We start from the raw sequence: 22,340 nt of genomic DNA, 5'->3' as shown, positions 1-22,340 counted from the left end.
GGTGTGAAGGCACCATCACTTTAACAGACGTTGCTATTCAGCCTGAGTAAAATGTGATTACAGCTGCGGCGGGATTGATTTTCAGTCTCACTGCCGGCCCGACATCGAAAGGTGCTGTTCGGATGCCGTTGCGCCGCGTGGGAAGAAGCTGACAACACGTAGCAGCGCGCTACGCACAAGCAGGACCAACTGACGTGTTTCTACAGCACTATGTGATTCATGCTCCAGGTCTGGCAGCACCACTGCCAACTTGGCATTAACTAGTGGCTAGATCAAAGACCTCTGCTATGCTAGAGTGTCGCCCGCGCTAACAGCATAGGAGATGGAGGTCACCTCCTGCGTCTTGTATGGGTCATGTCTTCGAGGCTCAGTCCAAGATCGAGGGCTGCCGGAATGGCATCCGTGGATCGAAGGCCTCGGGAGGTGGCAGCCAGTGCCCTTGTGTACACCGTAATGGCAGCAACGGGCGAAAGCGTTCAAATCCCACTGGGCAAGCTGCTCCTGGCCCTACAGCATATTCGCGAGAACTTCGTGAGTTCTGAGCATCAGAGCGGCCCGGGCGAAGCGGACGACAGACGTCGACCCTTCATGTCGAGTGAATCGAGTCACCGTGGTTTGCAGCATCCCCATCGAGCAAGGGAAAAGCGTAAGCATGACACGGGGCTTGAAGCACATGGTTCCGCCAAACGCGGAGAGGAAACAGCCCTCGTTTCGCACTAGTATATTATAATGATGTCTACGCCAGGTCTTTTTCTATACACCGAAGCACGCTAGAACGCTTCACAAGTCAATCATTCTCAAGTTGGATTGGTAAAACAAACAAAACAGGGAGATGCTTAATGGCGAGAGGCGCAACCCGGAACCTCCTGCATACTAGCACCCGAAGATGTGCCACGCGGTGCTAACAGGTGCACCCCAGCCAAATACTGCATTCCACATCAAGGCAGTCATTTGCTGAACGACGAGTCTGGTGCATCGTTGCTGCCCACCGCATCATCGTCTGTTTCATGGTCGACCCCATCAGTCTCGCTCGCAGCCTCGGTATCTTCCGCATAGTCATCGTCGTCGAAGAACACTCTAGACTGCCGAACCAACTCGTCAACAACACTACTGCCGCGACGAGAGGCTTGTGCGTGGGCTGGAATCTCCCGGAATCCTTGCTGTGCGGTGTCAAGTGAAGTGCGTGATGTGGATGCCTGCAAAGAGCCCCAGAGATTCGACATTCGCTTGGTGAAGGATGGCGACTCTGTTCGTTGAGTGGAGTCTCCAAAATCCATTTTCTCAAGCTCCCGTCCCGGAGTGAGTAGCTCTTCAGGCACCTCGACTAGACCATTATTTCTCCTCGCTTGTGACAGGAGCGAATTAAGGTCCTCTTCGCTCAGCACTGATCGGAGACGACCCTGAATTGGCACCTGCGGGACTTGCTCTTCTTCGGTCGAGTGGTGCTGCATATATGCTTCACGAATAACCTTTTCAAGGGCCATGCGATTACTGACAAATTTCAGCTTGGGCCACGTAGCCAACTGCCCTCCGCGGATTTGTCTTGCCAGACGTTGCATGGAAGGATCAGACAGGATATTCCAGAAGTCAGACATCTTAGTCTTGGGCCAGATCGTGATAGTGCCGGAGAAGCGCTGCAAGAAAACCTCACTCCAGTCCTGGCCCAGAGGTCGAGGGAGTAATTCGAGGTGGCGGAGCACTTTCAACCATTTGTTGAGGTCGAGCTTAATAAATTGCTCAAGAGCCGATCCAAAGAAACCACCGCGCCAACCTCGTCCGCGGCGATGCGTGACTGGTCGGCCCACAGTGCCTCGATTTGAGAAGAACCAAAGGGAAACGTGTGGATTCACCTGGGAGACGATGCTGAAGTTAACACCGAAATGTGTATTCAAACTCTTCAAGGGTATGTCTGTTCTCAATGAACCGTCCTTCCACTTGTGACCAAAGCTAAAAGGTTCGAGCTTTCCGCTGGGAAGTTTCCGCATTAGGACGACGGGATTCAAGATGCCCGGGACAGCCTTCTGATGATTAGCAAACAGATTTGAGAAACTGAAAGAGACAGATGCTTACCGCTGATGCAATGACAGCTGACCAGATAACACAATCAGGCGCTGTAATGTGGTTCGCCAGGATAGCCGGAGAGTGCGGATCAGATGGAACAGTCGTAACATTCAATATACGACCCGTACGCTGGTACGCTTCCTTGAATGTCAGACTACCGCGGCAGAACCAAGCACATCTTTTCGCCCAGTCGACAGAGTCGAAACGAGCACCTGTACGCCAATACCGGAACCACCACACGCGAATGGATTCATGGCAAGCTGTGATTCTGTAGGCCAATGCGGGGACCAATAGTTTCTTGAGCTCTTCGTCCGTCCGTGTGCAGAGCAGAGCTGCTACAAGAGCGCCTCCGGACGTACCAGTAATGATAGGAGGTAAGATGTCGGCATCCAGTAGGGCTTTGGCGATACCGAAATGGTAGTAGGCGAATGTTGCACCTCCGCTGAGGCACAGTGCTGATCGACCAAGGTTCGCGGATAGACGATCAGAAAGCGCGCGTTTGTCCGCTGAGCTGAGCTGAGTGGTTGCAAAAATGAACTTGAGCGACTGAGATGTTTCGTCGATGTAACTCTGCAGGAGATTTTTGGTACCATAATAAGTCTCCGAGTATAGACGTGGATTCTCGATGCCCGCGAAATTCGTCTTGACACAAGACTCCAGCACCTTCCTCAACAGGTCAACAGGCCTCTCTCCATTGCGCTCTGATCGCCCACGAGCGGTCTGTTCATCTTCTTCTGCGAGTCTGCGAAGATCTCGTAACTGTCGCAAGACCTGCCTGATCGTCTTCCAATCATAGTAAGACCCTTCATCATCCGCCTTCCACTTGTCATTGCCCAAATGGCGATCCAGCTCTTCTGCAGCGGTCACCCATCCGTCGTAGCTATCTTGTTTTCGCAATGCTTTTCGGAGCCGATCACGCGTCCCTCGCCAAGTCACGTATTGCTCGTACAGCCAGATGTAGAGTCTCGTGAAAGCGTAGCACGTTCCCAAGAAAGTGATCCAGCCAAAGACGAAGAATAGGAGCGGGTACTTGGCGACCGAATACGTCCAACCCTCTCTCGTTTCGTCTCGTCCGCGGCGAGGCTGTTTCTTGGGTTTGCCCCGGCTGCTTCGCGCTTTGGAAGACCCGGGGCGCCTTAGCTGTCTTTGGTGCACCGGTCGCCAGTCGTTGAGTGCGGTGATACGCTCAGCCTCTGTGTCCGGTCGCTTCTCCCACCGTGTCAGGTCCTCCTCAGACGGCGATGCGGTGAGAACAGCCGGCGCGTCAAGGGCAGCGGCGAACTGGAGAATGTCGTCTTCTCTGTAGAAGTCATCGTCCCAATCCGGGAGAGTTTTGTAGTCCCACGCCTCGGGCGAGTTGATCGACGGGCCGTCGGTCGCCTTCTGACGATCAGCCATGGCGGGCGTGCTCCGCTGCTACGGGCGGGGCGGCATATCTTGATAGCCAGAAGGCGAGCAGCAAGATGCACTGGTGGTGGTGAGACGAGCAGAAGAGCGGTGGGGTGGTTCGGTGGTTCTGGTGCACGCGCGGTGTTGGGACGCGTGACATCACTGCCGAGAAAGCTTGAGGTTGTTGCTGCAGGCTGCAAGGGGCGGCACAGAATACTACATGTAACATACATCGCTTTAAGGGCTCTGTACACTCTTCCACCCTTGCCGCGGACTGCATGTTCCCACATGCTATCGAATGACCATGCCTGTGTCTTCCAGCATGCAAAAATTGCCAACTGCGCGTCAATCGAACTTCCATGCTGCAAAGCTCATCCGTCGCAATAGCGAAATTGAAAGGTTGTGATCTCACTTGTGAACAATATGCTACGAAACTTGGAAAGCAGTTGACCTACAGACACCTGGACCCCCTACTTCATAGTGTGTGCCAGACAGAACGGCATTAACCGGCTCCTTTGCAGCCGTCTGCATCACCTCCGATATCTTTTACGGCATTGCCAATACAACTTTTGGTACCAATAGGCAGGCGACCTTTCGCAGACCACTGATAGCCATTTGGGTCGCCAGTCAAAGGCTTGAATTCCCATTTCGTGAGTGCGCCGCAATCTAGAACGGTATGTCAGCTTGTGTACGGGTCAATCCTCTGCTCTAATTATGATGCTACAGTACCTTGCAGCTGGTCCTTCAGCCCTGAGCCATTGTCTCCCAGCTTGGCTGGAGCGAAGTCTTTGCCCAAAATTTCGAAGTGATCAAAGAAGACTTTGTACCAGGCTCCACAGATGTTCTCGGGCTCTTCAGGAGGTGTCTCGGGTGTCGTTGGTGCAACTGGAGGTTGTGGTATAGGGGAAAATGCGGAAGGCCCATTTGCAGCTGCAGCATAGAGTGCAGTGAAGTCGACGCCAGTTGGGTCGGTAACATTGCCAAGATCGATATGCTGCATGATAAGAGACGACCCGTCGTCGCCTGACAAGTCATCGAGATCCTTGCCATCTGCCTTGGGGAATACACCGGTCGTGTCCCACCACCTATAGTACGTTAGGCTTGGAAGCACAGGGAAGTAGTCGCTGGTCTCACCAAGCAGAATCAGCTAGCCAGGCATAGCTGTCGGCATTTGTCGATGCTCGGGTGACGCCGCCGCCATTCGTCAGTTTCACGTGCGCCAACCTGTGGACCGGGCCTGGCCCATATGCCCACCTGTTTGGGTCGCCGTGACCCTTGGGAAAAATGCCCTCGTCAGTAATATGTGGCTCTATGCCGCCGTCTGCTATTCGTGTATGCATCATTTCGTGCAAGAGCAGTCGGCCAGTGCTGTCTAGCCAGCTGGCATCCGATGCCATTTTGGTCACACCCTTCTTCAACTCATCTTCGACTTGCGAGAGTTTGGTATCCAGAGTGACTTGCTTGAAAAATGTCGGACAGAGCGTGATGTAGTGATAATAGCCGAACCAGCCACTGTACGTCCAAGCATATCCGCCCACGGCTTTGTTCTCAATTATCTTGTGGCACTCATTTCTGGTGTCTTTGCAGCTCATGGTGATGTACGTGCTAGATTTGGTAAGCGCGGTCTTGGAATATGCTCTACCACATCATGTACCTTTCGCTAGTTGCCCGTGTCTTGAACTCGTAAATTCTTTTGAGATTGCCTGCGATGCGATCCTTCTGCGACGCCCAGTCAGGACCCATCCAGTACATTGCGTTCGCGGAACCCTTTCCAGCTATAAGCTAAGTCAGTAAATGGAGCATACGACCTGTATATTACGGTCGCGCTTCAGACGTACCCGTCGGTGTGTTTGGGAAATTCGATGCGAAGAAAGCTAGGGTATGGGCATCCCACACCGCTGTCTGTATCGCTTCTTTGTCCTTTGGTTCGCAATCGCTGTCGTTGTCAAAGAATATGTTTCCTCCCGTGTTCGCCATGGATTCAAAGCATCCCTTCGATGGCTTCAGTCCACTGCACGCTGGTGCTTGAGAAGGGAGTCCGAAGGGATATTGATTTGGAGGGGCGACTTGGAAATTTAAGCGGCATTGGGAATATGGTAGGATCCGAAGCAGAAGGATTGTTGATATCAATTGAGGTGACTGCATTGCTCACTGGGCTTGGTCGACCAGCGACCTGTGCAGCGAAGTAGATCGCAATGATTAGGAAAGACATCGTCGCTCACTCGATCTCAAGAAGGCTGTAGGGTAGCCTGTACTGTGTTTATTGCTCATCCAAAGGTGGGCAGCTGCCATTTATGCCATTGTGAGAATACATCAATCTAACGTCGGTCTTGAAGCGCACTCGAGGGGCACAGAGACAGCGAAGTCCTTCTGCCGGTCTTGCTAATCTTAGATCAGGAGATGTCGAGCGCTTATTCTGGCACGAACTGCGAGAGCACGGCACAGCTAAGGGGTATGGTTTCCACGTTTGATTGACAGCCATATCTCATCGTGCTCCGGCGACTGTGGAAAACGCCGCAGTACTGCATGCTACTAGTTGCGCAGTGGGATGGGGCATGAGTACTGCGGTGACACTGTCCGAAGCGTCATCAGCCGGAAGCTGAGCAGGTATGCCAGGACGGCTTGTGATTGCTGTTCGCCCGTCAAGCTCGACGTGAGTATCCATCGTGGAGCTGTTTTACCGTGGAACCAAACACAGAATAGCAGTTCCAATTCCAACGCGCGACTTGAGTTGGTGGCTTCTGACGACTGGCTGGCAGAGTTCTGTGAGAGATGTTGGCTGAGCCGCTCAACTCAACTGGGCGCAACTGCGCCCACCTCGAAGCTGTTGGTCTTTCTTGCGTAAGAATGCTGAAGGAGACTGTTTTCCCTCCTAAGTTAGCTCCGCAAGATAATTTGACTAGTCCGCATTCGGCCGATCGTTCTTGGCACTGGCATGGGACTGCCATGTCATCCAGGCTGAAAGTCGTCTTCGCCTCTTGCCATAACTCTGTTTACCGCCGACAACCCCAGCATCTGCGCCGCTGCCCCGCATGCGATTGTACGTGGATAGAAATCGCTCATGTAGCTAAGCACAGATGCATTAGCAGGTTTCTATAAGCGCGCGTTCGTAGACATGCGTTTGGTGTTGGCGCTAAAACTCCTAGGCGACGCTCTACTCTACGTCTCTTGAGCTCATGAGCACGTCGTTTCGCTCTTGAACGCCCTCTTCTTGGACCTCTCATCCCCTCGATACGCTCTCGATTAGCATTGCAATATGGTAGTCCTTCTGTTAAGCATCGTCCTCGCGCATACAGTAGCAGCAGCAAACTTTGGAATTGGCTTCAATCTCAATTTCGACTACGCGTAAGGCAGAATCTACCCTGACTTTGCGACTTTTGTACTGATTGCCTGCCAGCACTGCCAGTGTCATTTACGCCAATGGCACGAGCATCGGCATAGCGAAGGTTGAGGGCGGTCCAAGCTACAAGCGAATGATGCGCAACCAAGTCTGGAAGATGCCAAGTCAGGATCCACCTCACGCACGACAAGATCAATTGCAGCACGTCGCCACAAGGAAGCCACAGATCAGGCTACAGGATATTCGAGACCATCTACCCCCTTGGCTTGGCGGCCGTGCACCTGATGAGCGGACACAGCTCATAAAACGCATGTTGCAAAGTCTCTGCGGCACAGCTGAAGCCTATACTGAATCCGACGTGCACGATATCGTTACCGTTTTTCCCGGAATGCCTTCACCAGAAATTATGGAAGCAACGAAATCCGCAACAACTTCGATCGGTCTGCACCTGCCTGCCATTGGCCATTCATGTGCTCCTTCCATGGCGATATATGCAAACAGATGGGCTCGCCTCGGCCACGGCTGGATCGATGAGAATGAATGTTACCACTGGCGAGAAAGATTGGTTCTCGCGGTGGACTACAGTCGTGCCGCACTCACTGGTGCTCTCTACGCTGAAGACTGTTTTGGACTTCTGGACGGGATCCGTGGGTTTCAAGACACTAATCTCGGCAAGGACGCTGCATGGTCGAACGCTGACGGTACAGGAAGATCAGGTGTCGTTGAAGCACTTCGCCGTCTCCTTCACATGCCTGTAGTGACCGATGAAGGCAATGTCTTGGATCGCATCCATAGTGTTGCGTTGTCAGGAGAGGCAGGCTATGACGAACATTTCAGATCGATTTTGAGAGAGGTTCTCCAGAGCGAATTGGGAACTGCCAATGTCTCTGCCGAAGCCATCTACGATCCATCTATGGCCTCCGAAACCATGGTAGATCCGCTATACGCAAGTGCGATTGGATCGGCAGCCATTTGCTGGGAACGTCTTGAGGAGACGGAGAGGGTCAAGAAGCTTGAGCTGCGGTGAAACTGCATCCGCGTAATTCTCCTGTGGCGGCGGGATAGAGTTTGCACCTTGCACTCTCTGGCCACGTCCACTCGTTGATTCATCGAGGCTTGAAGATACTGACATTTTCCGTACGCAACACAACAACAAATTTTCACCTTGCGAGTATTGTATCAATTTCTCCCCGTCATTGTCTCTCATGGACAGTTGTGAAGATGCATACCGAAATTATCACGCAATGTGCTGCATCCTCACATGTGAAGCGGGAAGCGGAGGTTGCCTCAGGCATCAAGCAGTGCATTATGCACGCGCGCCATCTTCGACACAAAACAGTTTCACTTTCTCATCAAAAGCATGCGATTGACTGCTCGATGCGTAGCCCACCGCCGCCTCGGGATCTGCACAGCGCACCGCCGTCGTCTTACCACTCTCGCCATCGAAACGTCCTGCGACGACACGTCTGTCGCCGTGCTGGAGCAGACGCCACGCGCGCTGACTGTGCACTTCCACGAGAAAACCACGGCCAACAACGATGCCTACAATGGCATCCATCCCCTGGTGGCCCTGCACTCGCATCGGGCCCACCTGGCGCTTCTCGTGCAAAAGGCCCTGAGCGCATCCCCTCGCCCAAACTTCATCGCTGCCACTCGGGGTCCTGGGATGCGTTCAAACCTGGCCGTGGGTCTCGACACTGCCAAAGGTCTCGCGCTTGGACTTGGGGTTCCTTTTTTGGGTATTCATCACATGCAGGCGCATACACTGACCCCAAGGCTCGTGCATGCTATGGATGCGCCTCTCACTGCGCCAAAACCTGAGTTCCCGTTCTTGACCATCCTGGTGAGCGGCGGCCACACTATGCTGATTGATTCGCGTTCTCTCACCGAGCACTCCATACTGGCCGAGACTGGAGACATCGCACTAGGAGACTGCTTGGATAAGGCCGCGAGGGCAATATTGCCAGCCGACCTGCTTCAAGCACCATACGGTAGGGCTCTGGAGGAATTTGCGTTCCCCAACGGACCTGAATCCTACAACTACGAAGCTCCCGCGCGTAGGCAGGAAGAATTGGAGTGCCGGCCTACACAATGGCATTGGGCTTTGAGACCGTACGTTCTTGGAGTGGCAGAGAGACACATATATGAACCTCTCGAGGCTGAGCGATTGCTGTCGATCAGAATGGAATAACTGCTGACTTTTGACTTTTTCCACATAGGCCATTTGCCGAAAGCAAAGGAGGCATCAAGACTTCGAGACGCATGGCTTTTTCCTTTGCCGGCCTGCTTACATCTGTGCAGCGCTTTCTTGCTCGTAAAGTGAGTCCAGATGGACAACTCACGACAGAGGTAAGGGATCAAGATGAAGTCTCGATTGACGAGCGGCGGCACATGGCTCGAGAATTACAGCGCGTGGCATTTGAGCATGTGGCATCCCGATTGCTCCTACACCTGTCTTCTTCTGATGCGAAGCCTGTGAATACTGTTGTGATTTCTGGCGGAGTGGCATCCAATAATTTTATGAGAACCGTCATGCGCAAGATTTTGGATGTCCGTGGCCACGCACATATCAAGCTGGAGTTTCCTCCCGTCCCGCTCTGCACCGACAACGCTTTAATGATTGCGTGGACGGCCCTAGAAATGTGGCACGCTGGATACCGATCTGGCCTCGACATCCAGCCTATACGAAAGTGGTCTATGGATCCAGCATCGTCAGACGGTGGTATTCTTGGAGTCGAAGGCTGGCATCGAGTCGAGTCTCCAGGCTGAGCAGCATGGCCATCAGGAAAGCAGGCAGATTTGGAGGGTATCTGCCCTTATTGGAGAAGCGACACCTCGTTGGTAGTCGCGTTATCACTCGCGAATTCGCTGTCACATAAGCCCTGGCCAAAACTGGCAATTTTCGCCCCCCGAGAAGTTGGCCAACTGCTGTCCATTAATATTGTGGGCACTTGGTCGCGCGGAACTACCTCCCAAGTCAGGCGCGTACCTTCGCCCGTGTGTTCTTGCCTCTTGCTCTTGCCTCTGGTGGTTTGGTGCCTCAGGTCTGGCTGGTCCGCTGCGCGGAAAGCAGTTACTTCCCAAAACACGACAACCTGCTGAACGCGGCAGCTACGAAGGTCTGACTTGGGAGGTAGGCGCTGACTAACATCATGTGAGCGAAGCGGGGTAAACTGCTCGAAAGACGTGTTCCATGAGTTGGTTCTGCAATCTGGAAGCTTTCCATCACCACATAGCTCCTGAGTCCAGAGACCGAACTGGACAACAAGCCAAGACGCCCAGCGAAGCAAGAAACGAGCGAAATGTCTGTCGCAAGCGCACGCATAGGCATCATCTCTATTGGTGACATGGGACTGGGCATCGCCAAAATGCTCATTGCTCATGGCTTCAATGTGATCACGAATGCCACTGGCAGGAGGTGTGTATCACAAGATGCTGTCCTCCGATTCATGCTGACTGTAGCAGTGAGGCCACACGGAATAGAGCACAACAGAACTCAATTGAGATAGTTTCTGACGACATTACGCTCGCCAATCAGACCGACTACATCCTCTCCATCGTGCCGCCATCAGAAGCCCTATCCACTGCCACACGCGTCGTGGCGGCTATCTCATCGCCGGAGTTTCAGAAGCGTACGCATCCATTGTATTTCATCGACCTGAATGCAACAAGTCCAGCTCGAGCACGTCACATTGCGAGTCTGTTCGACCAGACTTCATCCAGCAGGGTAATCGACGGAGGTATAATCGGTGCGCCGCCCAAGCTGAAGGAGGACGGCACATGGACGAGGCCGAGCATACCTCTATCCGGACCCCACAGCTTACACGATGCCCCTCAACATGGCGCGGCCCTCGCCAGCGTTCTCAATGCTCGACACGTCAACGACACGATTGGCACTGCGACTGGGTTGAAGATGTGCTTCGCTTCACTCAGTAAAGGTTTCATCGCTTTGGCCATACAATCTTTCACCGCGGCCAGCAATATGGGAGTCTTGTCAGAGCTTCAGTCTGAACTCGACGCTTTTGCCCCAAGCGTGCGGCAACGAGCAGAGACAGGACTTGTGTCGATGCCGCCGAAGGCTTATAGGTGGGTGAACTTGCTACGCTCAATTGGACAAAATTGAGGCCACTGACAATTTGAGACAGATGGATCGACGAGATGCAAGAAATCGCGACAACCTTTGAAGAGGATGGTGGCTTCTCGAAGGATGAGTCACCCTTCCGCGGTATTGCTGAAATCTACAACCTCGTCGCTCACGCTACGCCTCTGGGAGACGAGACAGTGGACAACAGAGTACGAGGAAAGAGTGCGGAAGATGTGGCAGCATTGATCGCAGAGAGCACACGTCAAAGAGAAAAGTCAGAACGTTGATACAACCGAATGATCTGCTCTGTCGCAACGGAAGCAACTGCAGCCTACCGCAGTGATCGTCATACTTGCTGTGCTGGCATAGATTTACAGCCATCGCCACAGAATACAATCATTCTCCGTCTGCGACAGCGTCACTCCACATCTCGTCGATACGCTCCTCTGCGACCTCACGTTTGCTGCTCAGCATAGCATGCAATACACCATTGTCTTGAGTCCATCTTGCCACCTCGACTGCATCTTCCAGCCAAGCCTTCGCATGTTGCAGCTTTCCACGCGAAATCAGATCTATAGCGTGGTTGAAGCCAGTCGTGGCCAACCACTGCAGCTCCGACTCGGGGTACAAGTCATATTTGCCTCGCTGTCCACTTTCGGCCATGCGTGAAGCCTGCTGTAGAAGCTTCCGTGCGAAATCGCCATTTTCGTGATTGATACACAGCATGAATGCGTAGCGAAGCCAGCGAGAGACTTTGAGTATGTCCTTGTCTTTCTTCCATGTCTCGTTGATAGCTTTCTGCAGGAGTTGGGTGATCAGTTCTGTATGAGCTTCTTTTTCACCAGTATCAAGGTGTTCGTGGATGACGATGACCAGGTCCGCTAAAGCGTCCCACCGGTCGATAGATCGTATTTCCAGGCAGGAACGGAGAACATTGTCGAGTGTGTCCCATCTTCGAAGTCGCAATGTACATTCCAGATCAAACCTGGCCATTGTGAAGGTGCGTGCAATAGTTTCTTCGTCATCTTTCTGGCCCTGCTGTGACAGCCTTCTGAACGCCGCAATGGTTTGCTGTGCTTTGGTGAAGCATTGTTCCGCTAGGATAGCATCGTCAGTCCTGGAGCGGCCAAGCGCAACAAGTGAGATCGTGGATAGAAACATGCAGACCGATCGGCGTTGTGCAATCTCACGCGGGTCAGCATACTCAGGCCCTTGTGGATAGTTGTCGAGAAACAGCATGCATGCCGAGAGTAGTTCCAACAGCAGTTCGGGACTGGTTGATGAGCAGTTTCGCACGACCAGGTTGTATGCATTCTTACTCCACCATTGTGCTTCCACCAGCCACTGTTTCTGAGGGCATTTTCGAATGTCATCGATGCTGCTGGCTGCCAATTTGAAAACAGCAACGACTTCTCGTATGACGGTTTCCTGATCGCTTCCTCCAGCATTTGCCTCGACCATGAGCAGCCTTGCCATGCAACGGAGGAGTGATCCGACTTGTAGTCCTGGGGGCTTGCATTCGAGGACTGTACGTAATGCCAGGACGGCCAACGATCGCATTTGAGGCTGGTTTTGTGCATCGAGGACGCAGGCGTAAAGGTATGTGGCGTCCGCCTCAGAGCGGTTGGCGATGATGCGTAGACTTTCTTCCGCAAGAGACAAGTCATTTGAACGAATGGCTAGCTGAAACGCCATGCAACGAGTAGCGGCCTCGTTTTGCACGCTGATGGGCATCTCGAGAAAATATTGACGTGCAGCATCCAGCTCGTTGGCGTCCAAAGCGCCGCGCATGAGTTTCCTGCCAATGCGACCTTTGTTGACGTGCCCAGCATTGCAGAATAGAGTATGACGAAGGAGCCGGCAACAAAGTCCAGAGACAGCATTGTTTGACCCATCGACTGCTTTCCAGATCAATGTTTGGGCGGCGTGCGTTGCCTTGGTGGTGAACGGCTCACTTTGTCGTTGTTGTATTTGGTCGTACAGTAACAGAAGCTTGTCCGAAAAGTCTTTACCAGTTTCTATCATCTGTCTGCTCGCCCATAACGTGCAGGTGATAGCAGCTTTTTCGAGCCAGTCCCTTACTTGAGCCGTACGGTCTCCCGCGCTGGCCATTTCCGGCAAAATTCGATCCATTGCGAAGATCTGCATTGCAGAAATGGCAACGTCTGGGAAAGTGTGGTAGGCTTTGCTTGCGGCCTGCATTATCCTAGCATCATCAGCATCAGTGGTCTCATGCACGTAATGTTACGTACAATGTGAAATTATGTTGTGTCAAATGACAGAGCCTGATGGCGCGAAGCAAAGTCCACTCGACTTCCGCAGACTCCGCATTCTGCATCTTAGCCATGATACTAAGTTTCAGCAGTGGAAGGGAAATTCGGTTGCTCAAGCTGTTCCTGCCCTCAAGTTGAGTCACAACCTCATGTGCACGCGAGATACATGAATGTTGGTCAGACTTCAGCAGCTCCTCAACTAAACTGTGTTAACGCCGCCTTTTCATTGGCAAAGGGCAAGACGTACCATAAGCCACGGCTGTACTGACTAGTAAGTCGCAATGTTCAGAATCCGTCTGCTCAGCAGCATCTTGGAGCGTTGCCAAAGCTCGGTCATACCAGTTCAAAGGGGAAATACCGCAGTCCGCCTTGCTCAAGTGTCGCGCTAGCTCGTAAAATAGATCTGCAGCTCTGGCCACGGCACCAGGGGCATTCGATACAACGAAACCACTGACCTTGAACCATGATTGATAGAAGTGGTCTGCGAGGTCGTAGCGCTCAGATTTCCACGAGTGGAGAATACGGAGCAGGTAGTATTCGCCCTCTAGCTGCCTCATAGACTTGCCATGCTCGTCAATTTGATCTTCCTGTACTGTATCGAAGTGCATCAAGGAGGGTTCGTCTACTGGGTGCGGGATGTACTTGGAGCCCACTTCAAGAGCGGTCACGGAAAGATCAAGTCGATGCTTTTCCAAACATAACCTCGCCGTCTGATTCGCAACTCTGAACAGCCTTGCTTGCTGACTGGCATCCTTGCTGCGCCGAGCCGATACACAGTGAGAGGCATCGAGCAAGAGTAAGGCAAAAACGCGGACAGAGATTCCAAGTGCAGTGAAGCTGGGCGCCTCGGCGCGTTGGTCGCGTGATTCTTCGCCTTCAAAGATAGCAGCAGCTGCTGCATTCCACAGGTCGGTGCCATAGGTGTCCAAGTCTCTGCCGCGCTTGATCACAGTCGCAGGGGGCAGTGCATTGAAGGAAGTTCGAATATGGACCTCGATGTCGTTGGCCACTTTCGGGGGAACCTGCGTGCGATCTCTCAGGTGCTGTAGCGACTGTCGAGCAGTCTCGAGCAAGGCTTGGAGGCGTGGGTCGTCCTTTGCGGGTCTCACGACCGCCATTCTTGCATTGTCGCAGTGAGGAGCTGGCTGAAAGTTCAGTGTTCGTGGGATGAAGTAGTGGTTGGACCATTGAAAAGGAAGGCGCGAGGTGTCCTCGTGCAGGCAAGTCGTCGTTCAGCGAGAAGGAGCGACGCGGGTCAACGCGTTTGTCGCGGCGGATGCTCGCGAAGTGCACTTCAGCTTCATCTTTTCAAAGCCTGCATTCGTTCTTGTGGTGAAATATGGCCACGAAACCTCAAGCGATTCAAGTGCGATGAAGGTACCTACCCACAGCATGTTTACGAGTGTGTGGCTCGCCACGGTGGCCATCCTCAGCAGAGCACATGGGGAGGTACACGCTGCACTGTCGCTCGTTGCTCGTGCTTACACTTCAGTGACCATGGACCAGTTCGACTGGCAGACCTGGCAGCACCAGATCTACAGATCGTCGTTGATGTCAGGAATTGTCCGAACACAGCTAAGGAAGCATAACGCAAGCCGAAGTGGCAGCCGCGGAGTTGCGCAATCTCGATAGTCAACTGCAGTAGCAAGTAGCTAGCGGTTACCACTCAGAGTACGAGGCTGCTGACGATTGTGGTGAAGACTCTCCAGCAGATGCCCCCACCGCACTCTGCATGGCATGGGATGGGACGGGACGGGGTCGACCGGCGGAGCAGCTGGGGAGGGGAGGTGCAGACGGTGCACACGGCGCAGTGGAGATGCAGCACCGCGCTGCACACACGCAGGCTCGTCGGTGGGCGGACGACGCGTAGGCTGGTGACCAGATGCAGAAAGTGTGCGCTAGGACTGGAGGAGTGCGCATCCCCAAAGTCACCGGCGGCACACTACCGAGACGCTCGAGCGAGCAACGCTGCGGTGGCACGCTGGCAGCGGGCTCTGTGCGCAGTCGAGTCGTCGGGTCGGGTCTAGCGCCAAGTCCCAGCAGCAGAGCGTCTCTCCCCCGCCGCTGCTGGGCGACTGGCTTCTTTTCTTCCTCGCGCCCACTCTACTGTCTCGTGCAGCGACCCGCGACGGCTTCTATTTTGTCTTCACTTTCTCCAGAGCCACGGCCATCCCAAAGGCCAGCCTATCGAGGCTGAGCCCGGCCTGAACGCGAGACATTCCTGACCCAGTGTCAGTCCATTCAACCACTCTTCTTCTTGGCGGCGTACCGCGAGCAAGCACATAGGCGTTCCGGATGGACTGCTAGAGATACCCAGATTTGACGACCAGGCCCGAATTCTTTTGTCCAGCGCATCCTCGTTGCTCTATTCCTCCCCAGACATCCTAACCACCCCGTCGTCATCGCGCCCGGCCCCAGCGCCAGCGACTCGCAAACCCGGGCGATAAATCGCGCACCTACAGCTCAGACCTCCGGCATGGTTGTAAAGGAAGATGGGACCAAATGGGCATGCCAATCATGTCTCAAAGGTCATCGCGTGAGCGGCTGCAACCATACCGGTGAGTCCGGCGTGCCGTCGCTGCCTCGTGCTACCTCTACTGACCGCCGCCGCAGACCGCGAACTCACCCTCGTGCCCAAGAAGGGAAGACCCGTCACGCAGTGCCAGCACTGTCGTCTCGAGCGCAAGAAGCGGTCTGCGCATGTCAAGTGTGACTGCGGCGAGGCCGAGAAGCCGCATCATCCAAAAGAGAAATGTATACATCTCCGCGAAGCTGAAGAGCGGGCGAAGGCTGGCTTCCACGACGATACCCATATCAAGCAGGAGGATGATGCGGCTCACCTCGTTGCCGTCGCAGAGGAGCAGGGCTGTTGCTGCCACCACGGCGGCAAGTGTTCCTGCTCTCTCATCAAGAGAGAGCCTGCAAACAAAGGCTCAAGTCCGCCACATGGTCCTGCTGTGCCTAAACCTCGGTTGGAGACAACCAAATCCGACGGTTCTATAACAGTCTTTGCGAATGGCCACCACAAACCAGTGCATCGCAAGAACCACGCTGCCCATGATTGCGGCATGCCGTACAAGATGCCGTTACCACGCGCACATACCGATAATAATGTGTCGCAAGCGGCCCGCCGATCCGTTGACAGCCTACCACTACAGACGGCGTCCTTGTTTGAGTCATCCAACGCGGCCCCTGTGGCCAAGATGCCCCTCGTCGCTATGGCACGACGATTGTCCAAGTCGGAACAGCCGTCGCCGAAGCTCAGTGGCATCGGGACAAGCAGTGTCGGACTCTCCGATGCCACGCTTTCCGCAATCGACTTCAGCACTCTGGGGCCCATCTTGACCAATCAAAGTGTGGAATCATGCACCAGCGAGTCCATTTCGTTTCCCACCTTCGAACCCATGTCCGGTGTGGCCGACGGGTCTTACGATCCCTGGTCAATCCTTCCAACCACAGACTCTATGCCGAACAATGACCCCTTTGGCGTATGGACATCTCATTTTGACAGCAGTAATGTTGCGCAGCCGGCACTGACTGCAGCCTCGTCAGGCACCCAATCGGAAATTGATGAAATCCCTACTGTAGATGACCTCTATGGCCTGGCAATGCCTAGCATTCAAGAGGACGTTGCTACATTCCCACTCGATTCTGCGATGAACGATACCAACAACGTCAATCGACGCAGTTTGCCTCCTAATTTCTTTGGCAACGCGGACTTCAACATGTCCAACATGGGTAACGAGTGGGGTATGCCTGCTGGCGATGGCTTTGGCACGAGCACGAACAAAATCAAAGCCGAAACTACTGCACAGGGTTCTCCGTATGCGCAATGGCCTACAACATCTTTTGGAACATCTGCGGCTTCTCGTACTGCTAGCATTACTGCTGGAGGGCGACCACAATCGCAGTCAGTCGGTCCAGCAAACGCACCAAGTGATGATCTCATGAAACAATTGTTTCCTGGCATCGAGGTCAACGACAATCAATTCTCAATTGGCTCCAGCGGAGCAGAAGGACACCAGGCCAGCCAAACTTTGAGCGGTACTACTTCCCCGCCAAACTCGCAACTTATGGATACCTCGCACAGCCCGAACAACTTCGGCTTTGTATCGCAGTCATGGAGCGACGGATCACTCAGCGTACCTGTCGATGCTTTCTCAGATCCATACAATCTTGAGTCCGGTTATGATTCGAGTTTTCCCAGTGCATGGTCTTATCAATAACACAGGAGGCTGGCCTCGCCAGTCGGTTGGAGCCAGTAAGATGACGGTCTTGAGTCTAACGAGGAAGAATACGAGCAATTAGCGTTGTTGGCATTGTGGCCTGGTCATTCAGCGTTGATTTAACCAAGGATCTCGAGCTCAGGTATACATAGCGATGAATGCAAACGAACATTGAAGCCTAGTCGATGCACGTCCTATTATTACGCGTTCGTCTTGGCGTAAAGTTGTACCTTGAAACTGTGCATGACAGCTTTGACTTTGACTACCACACCATGGCTTCATTCATTCACAGCGCAGCCGACAAATTGCGCAACAAGGTCGCCAGCGCTGGCGGGCGATCCAACGCGCATTCTAAACGCGGCCTGTGTTGGCCAGTGGATAACCAAGATGCTGTTTTCCACTTCACAAAACCTGGGTCGAAAGTGTCATTCATCTGTATTGACAACGTCTACGTATTTAAGCATTGATACTGACGATGGCAAGATAATTGGTCTCCCAATCCCACACCATCATCGTCGTCGTTGGAGTTTGTACCCATGCAATGTAAGTACTAATTTACAGCGCAAATTCTACCTGAGTAGCCACGATACACCAAGAAATTACTCCAAGGCAACAAGCTCATCTCTTTCGAACCACCGCTAGGGAACAACGTCGGAATTGAAGAACTGCACAACAAACTACAACAAACAGGAGCTCGTGTGGTCTTAGGCTTCAATGAACCAGAGCTGCCTGATCAGTCGAACATGTCTGCTGAGCTTGCTGCGAATGAATGGCTCCGTCATATTGAGCCTCTTCGGAAGTCGGGCATCAGGGTTGGCAGTCCTGGTATTTCTTGTGCCGGACATGCTGTGGGATGGCTGCAAGATTTTGTCCAGAAGATTCGTTCAGGCGGTTCAGATGTGGACTTTTGGGCAATTCATTGGTACGGAGGTAATGTCTCTCGTGAAACCACCAAATCAGAAGACTATTTGACTGATGCTCCCATTCGCCTAGCAGACAATCTCGGATCGTTTTACGATTACATCTGGAGCACGTAAGTTTGCGATTTCTGGACGAGCGCAGAGCTACACTGAAACTTGAGCGTATAGGCACCACCAATTAGGACCAGACAAGCCAGTGTGGATCACGGAGTTCGCTTGTACGAACTGGAACCCCGATGCACCCCTACCACGAGAGCAGGTTGAAGAATTTGCAAAGGAGAGCGTGAAGTATTTGGACACTCTAGATTGGGTGGAGAGATATTGTTGGTTTGGACCAATGCGAGACATGGGTACAGTGGGCAAACATGCGGCAATGTTCGATCATGAAGGAAAGTTGACCACTATTGGGAAGAGATATAGAGATGAGTAGGACTGACAGACCACGGTCATGGCCAGAAGACATGTCTGGAGCTGGAGAGTTGCAGCTTCACTTTCATGTCAAACACTACCATGACTGAGTTGTTCGGTCCTCAATGCTCCGCTTTTGGTTTTACCACCTACGAGTGCTGTGATAAGCATCTGTAATGTGAAGTAATGTGAATTCTTTGTGCCCTTGCAGGGCGATTTTTGCTGGCTCAGATTGTTGTTGAGCAGCCAAACAGAAGACGCGATCTGCCAATCATTCGCAGGACTTTAAGAAGCTCTCAGGGCAAGAACAGTTGACACCACTGCTTCACATGATCGAATCAGCTCTCATGTGCAACTTGAAGGTATTTCACGTTGGTTGATGCACGAGTGAAGTTCAAGTGAGCTCAAGGTGGGATGGAGGAACGCGGCTTACGTCAGCGCCACGTTCGTGGGGTTGCGACTGCCACATTGATCCACGTCCACGACACCAAGCTCGTTTCTGCATACACACCAATTGAACCAAAGAACAAACAGCAAAGAACTGGTGTTGCGAACTATGGGTATGGTATAGCTCGAGCATTGGAATCGCTTTGGCTAACGACTTCCCGCCAGATCGTCCTAACAAGCCATCCGCTTTGGTTTCGCCTACCAGCTCTGGGCCGCAGGCCAGCGTTTACGAAGAGAATGGCAAAGTCACCGCCACGTTGCCGACCGGTGACTCAGTCGAGGTTCTGCTGTACGGTGCAACAGTGGTCAGCTGGAAGAGCAATGGCAAGGAGAGACTCTGGGTCAGCAGCGCCGCGAAGCTCGACGGCAGCAAGCCAGTGAGGGGTGGCATACCAGTTGTCTTTCCAGTATGTTCGCAACGCATGAACACAACACGTATGTCGTATGAGTACCTGACAGCTCGATGCAGTGCTTCGGTCCACCACCCAAAGATCATGCCACCGGCAAACTCCCACAACACGGTTTCGCGCGTAACACAAGATGGGAATACATGGGCAAGTCTTCGGCTGAATCGTCCGTCCTTAGCAAGAATCGTGGCGATGACAGCGTCAAGGTGGACTTTGGCCTGTCAGATGCCAACTTGAGCGACGAGTTCAACAAGGCCTGGCCGTACAAGTTCAGTCTGGTCTACTCGGTGACGCTAGGAAAGGATGGCCTGCAGACTATGTTGCACGTAAGGAACGACGGCACGCAGGCTTTCGAGTATCAGATGCTGCTGCACTCATACTTTCGCGTCAATGTGAGTTCGCAGTGCACATCACGCACCGCATCTGCTGACTTTGTGCAGGACATCTCAAAGACGCAGGTCAATGGCTTGGGCAGCGTGACCTATGTGGACAAGGTCCTCAACGCTACCGAGCATCAGCAGACTTCTCCTGGTCTGTCCATCACTGGAGAGGTCGATCGTGTCTACAAATCGATCAAACAGGACACCACTTCGATTGTGGAGGACGGTAAGCCATCGCTCGACGTCACTCGCGACAACATCGACGACTGCGTGGTCTGGAACCCTTGGATCGAGAAGGCCAAAGCAATGGGCGACTTCGAACCAAAGGATGGTTACAAGCAGATGATCTGCGTGGAAGTCGGAAGCGTAGCATCTTGGCAGACGCTGGAGCCCAACGATACCAGCGAGGGCGGCCAGGTCCTCAAGGCGCACTGACTGAGAAAGCGTGGTAATGTGCTATGAGATGCCGAAACGAGTAACGAGCATGGCGCGCGAGTCGCGCCAAAAAAAGACTTAGAACAGCGACGACTGAATGACAAGAATGATCCACTCTTTTCTCCGGGCTTGATCACTATGCGTGAACGCGACCCTCTGTGACCGTGATGACCTCCGACATGGCACAACGAAAGTTGTATTGTAAATCTGTAATCCTTCTCGCTGCCTATGGTTTGTGGATCGTCAATCGTGTTTCGAATGTACGTGAAGTGAGTGGAAAGACCGATGAACAAAGTGAACCTCGAAGGAAGTTACCAGCGCGTCAGGAAGGACTACACATCTGCTGGAAGTGCAATCAATTTCGAACCAAAACAAAGCCTGATATCACTCTTCGCCTCCCATCGTTGTCACCGTTCACATTGCACTTGAGATTGCTCAAACGGTCGCCGAAAACACAGTCACGTGCTGTCGCGCCAATCACCTGACGCGCCCCTCAGATCCACCATCGCTCGCTCGCGTTTATTTGGCAGTTCGCGCTCTCCATCCTGCGCTTTTGGGAAGTTCCAGTCTGCACATCCCCGCTGCAACACAACAATGGAGCAGTACCAACGACTTGAGAAAGTAGGGGAAGGTGAGTGCGCCCATGGCCCGGAACACATTGCCCACAACTCTGACGCGCGTTACTTTGGCTCGCAGGCACCTATGGCGTCGTTTACAAGGCCCGCGACTTGTCCACGCCCGACCAGCGCATCGTCGCCCTCAAGAAGATCCGTCTCGAAGCCGAAGATGAAGGCGTCCCTTCCACTGCCATTCGCGAAATCAGCCTGCTGAAGGAGATGAACGACCCGAATGTCATGCGACTGCTCAACATTGTTCACGCAGATGGCCACAAACTCTACCTCGTCTTCGAGTTCATGGACCTGGACCTCAAGAAATATATGGAGGCATTGCCGGTGAGCCAGGGCGGGCGAGGAAAGCCATTGGCGGAAGGTGTCCTCTCGGAACAGGGCCACTTGGGACTCGGACCAGACATGGTACGCCCTCGATGCGCGTAACGCTGTGCTTATACCTTCCACCACTAATGCATCGAGCACAGGTCAAGAAGTTCACGTACCAGCTTCTGTCAGGCATCCGCTACTGCCACTCCCACCGTGTGCTGCACCGGGATCTTAAGCCACAAAATCTACTCATCGACAAGGAGGGGAACCTCAAGATCGGAGACTTTGGCCTTGCTCGAGCCTTTGGTGTCCCACTCCGCACATACACACACGAAGTTGTCACCCTCTGGTACCGCTCACCTGAGATTCTGCTTGGTGGACGCCAATACAGCACGGGTGTGGATATGTGGAGTGTAGGCTGCATCTTCGCAGAGATGGCCACTCGCAAGCCCCTCTTTCCTGGTGACTCCGAGATCGACGAGATTTTCAAGATCTTCCGCCTGCTCGGCACGCCTACAGAGCAAGAGTGGCCCGGAGTGACGTCTTTCCCTGACTTCAAATCCTCTTTCCCAAAGTGGGAGCGCAAGCCTGATGACGAACTGATCAATGCCGACGGCGTCAAGGTTTTGGGCCACGAGGGACTGGAGCTACTCGATGCACTTCTTGTTTTCGACCCGGCTGGCCGTATGAGCGCAAAGCAAGCTGTCCACCACCCGTATTTCCAAGAGAGCAGCAAATCTCAAGCTCGAGCAAATGGTTATAGATGAGGATAAGATGGTCAGGAGGAACGAGACATGAAGTAATGCAACTACTGGAGATCGAGGCGTCAAGGGATTGGGGCATGGCGGCCATGACTTTTGACTGAGTTCCGTATGTCGATTTGCATGCATACTGGATGGTGTGCGGGAAGGATGCGGCGTTTTGTGTGCAGGCTGCTATACCACCGAATGGCTAGGGTGAGGTGACTTTTCATGATACGGCGAACGAGCGCGCAATCATAACGCGATTTAAAACTGAGCCTCAAGCACCTTC

The 22,340-nt window shown here is 53.3% G+C and overlaps 10 protein-coding genes across 12 annotated transcripts; 7 read left to right on the top strand and 3 right to left on the bottom strand.

Moving 5' to 3' along the window:
* Nucleotides 1–947: 947 nt before the first annotated feature.
* On the bottom strand, nucleotides 948–3,459 carry CKM354_000319800 (uncharacterized protein; the record flags this gene model as incomplete). Its single annotated transcript, XM_044798383.1, has 2 exons — nucleotides 948–2,018; nucleotides 2,071–3,459. 2 exons carry the CDS (start codon nucleotides 3,457–3,459, stop codon nucleotides 948–950), a joined length of 2,460 nt encoding a protein of 819 aa, XP_044654318.1.
* A 493-nt stretch (nucleotides 3,460–3,952) lies between these two features.
* CKM354_000319700 (uncharacterized protein) lies at nucleotides 3,953–5,427 on the bottom strand (the record flags this gene model as incomplete). Its single annotated transcript, XM_044798382.1, has 5 exons — nucleotides 3,953–4,116; nucleotides 4,180–4,535; nucleotides 4,585–5,055; nucleotides 5,105–5,225; nucleotides 5,289–5,427. The coding sequence occupies 5 exons, from the start codon at nucleotides 5,425–5,427 to the stop codon at nucleotides 3,953–3,955; spliced, it is 1,251 nt and encodes a 416-aa protein (XP_044654317.1).
* A 1,279-nt stretch (nucleotides 5,428–6,706) lies between these two features.
* CKM354_000319600 (uncharacterized protein) lies at nucleotides 6,707–7,817 on the top strand (the record flags this gene model as incomplete). The annotated part of the gene is made up of 2 exons (XM_044798381.1): nucleotides 6,707–6,795; nucleotides 6,848–7,817. 2 exons carry the CDS (start codon nucleotides 6,707–6,709, stop codon nucleotides 7,815–7,817), a joined length of 1,059 nt encoding a protein of 352 aa, XP_044654316.1.
* Nucleotides 7,818–8,150: 333 nt separating this feature from the next.
* On the top strand, nucleotides 8,151–9,559 carry CKM354_000319500 (uncharacterized protein; the record flags this gene model as incomplete). The annotated part of the gene is made up of 2 exons (XM_044798380.1): nucleotides 8,151–8,902; nucleotides 9,010–9,559. The coding sequence occupies 2 exons, from the start codon at nucleotides 8,151–8,153 to the stop codon at nucleotides 9,557–9,559; spliced, it is 1,302 nt and encodes a 433-aa protein (XP_044654315.1).
* Nucleotides 9,560–10,092: 533 nt separating this feature from the next.
* On the top strand, nucleotides 10,093–11,161 carry CKM354_000319400 (uncharacterized protein; the record flags this gene model as incomplete). Of its 2 annotated transcripts, none has more annotated exons than XM_044798378.1 (3): nucleotides 10,093–10,208; nucleotides 10,256–10,876; nucleotides 10,936–11,161. In XM_044798378.1, the coding sequence occupies 3 exons, from the start codon at nucleotides 10,093–10,095 to the stop codon at nucleotides 11,159–11,161; spliced, it is 963 nt and encodes a 320-aa protein (XP_044654313.1). The 2 variants fall into 2 exon arrangements, with proteins under 2 accessions (XP_044654313.1, XP_044654314.1); XM_044798379.1 differs by having other exon boundaries at nucleotides 10,253–10,876.
* A 109-nt stretch (nucleotides 11,162–11,270) lies between these two features.
* Nucleotides 11,271–14,265, bottom strand: CKM354_000319300 (uncharacterized protein; the record flags this gene model as incomplete). The annotated part of the gene is made up of 3 exons (XM_044798377.1): nucleotides 11,271–13,080; nucleotides 13,127–13,346; nucleotides 13,395–14,265. The coding sequence occupies 3 exons, from the start codon at nucleotides 14,263–14,265 to the stop codon at nucleotides 11,271–11,273; spliced, it is 2,901 nt and encodes a 966-aa protein (XP_044654312.1).
* A 1,358-nt stretch (nucleotides 14,266–15,623) lies between these two features.
* Nucleotides 15,624–17,373, top strand: CKM354_000319200 (uncharacterized protein; the record flags this gene model as incomplete). The annotated part of the gene is made up of 2 exons (XM_044798376.1): nucleotides 15,624–15,705; nucleotides 15,761–17,373. The coding sequence occupies 2 exons, from the start codon at nucleotides 15,624–15,626 to the stop codon at nucleotides 17,371–17,373; spliced, it is 1,695 nt and encodes a 564-aa protein (XP_044654311.1).
* A 272-nt stretch (nucleotides 17,374–17,645) lies between these two features.
* On the top strand, nucleotides 17,646–18,723 carry CKM354_000319100 (uncharacterized protein; the record flags this gene model as incomplete). 2 transcript variants are annotated; one of them, XM_044798374.1, is made up of 5 exons in its annotated part: nucleotides 17,646–17,808; nucleotides 17,857–17,916; nucleotides 18,016–18,303; nucleotides 18,370–18,406; nucleotides 18,462–18,723. In XM_044798374.1, the coding sequence occupies 5 exons, from the start codon at nucleotides 17,646–17,648 to the stop codon at nucleotides 18,721–18,723; spliced, it is 810 nt and encodes a 269-aa protein (XP_044654309.1). The 2 variants fall into 2 exon arrangements, with proteins under 2 accessions (XP_044654309.1, XP_044654310.1); XM_044798375.1 differs by having other exon boundaries at nucleotides 18,367–18,406.
* Nucleotides 18,724–19,257: 534 nt separating this feature from the next.
* CKM354_000319000 (uncharacterized protein) lies at nucleotides 19,258–20,370 on the top strand (the record flags this gene model as incomplete). The annotated part of the gene is made up of 4 exons (XM_044798373.1): nucleotides 19,258–19,261; nucleotides 19,314–19,555; nucleotides 19,618–19,947; nucleotides 19,996–20,370. 4 exons carry the CDS (start codon nucleotides 19,258–19,260, stop codon nucleotides 20,368–20,370), a joined length of 951 nt encoding a protein of 316 aa, XP_044654308.1.
* A 594-nt stretch (nucleotides 20,371–20,964) lies between these two features.
* Nucleotides 20,965–22,075, top strand: CKM354_000318900 (uncharacterized protein; the record flags this gene model as incomplete). Its single annotated transcript, XM_044798372.1, has 3 exons — nucleotides 20,965–21,001; nucleotides 21,067–21,404; nucleotides 21,467–22,075. The coding sequence occupies 3 exons, from the start codon at nucleotides 20,965–20,967 to the stop codon at nucleotides 22,073–22,075; spliced, it is 984 nt and encodes a 327-aa protein (XP_044654307.1).
* Nucleotides 22,076–22,340: the final 265 nt, after the last annotated feature.

Source organism: Cercospora kikuchii (genome assembly GCF_019650295.1).
Source record: "Cercospora kikuchii DNA, contig_00002, whole genome shotgun sequence".
NCBI lineage: Eukaryota > Fungi > Ascomycota > Dothideomycetes > Mycosphaerellales > Mycosphaerellaceae > Cercospora > Cercospora kikuchii.
Note: the sequence above shows the minus strand (reverse complement) of the source record. Positions and strands in the feature narration are given on the sequence as shown.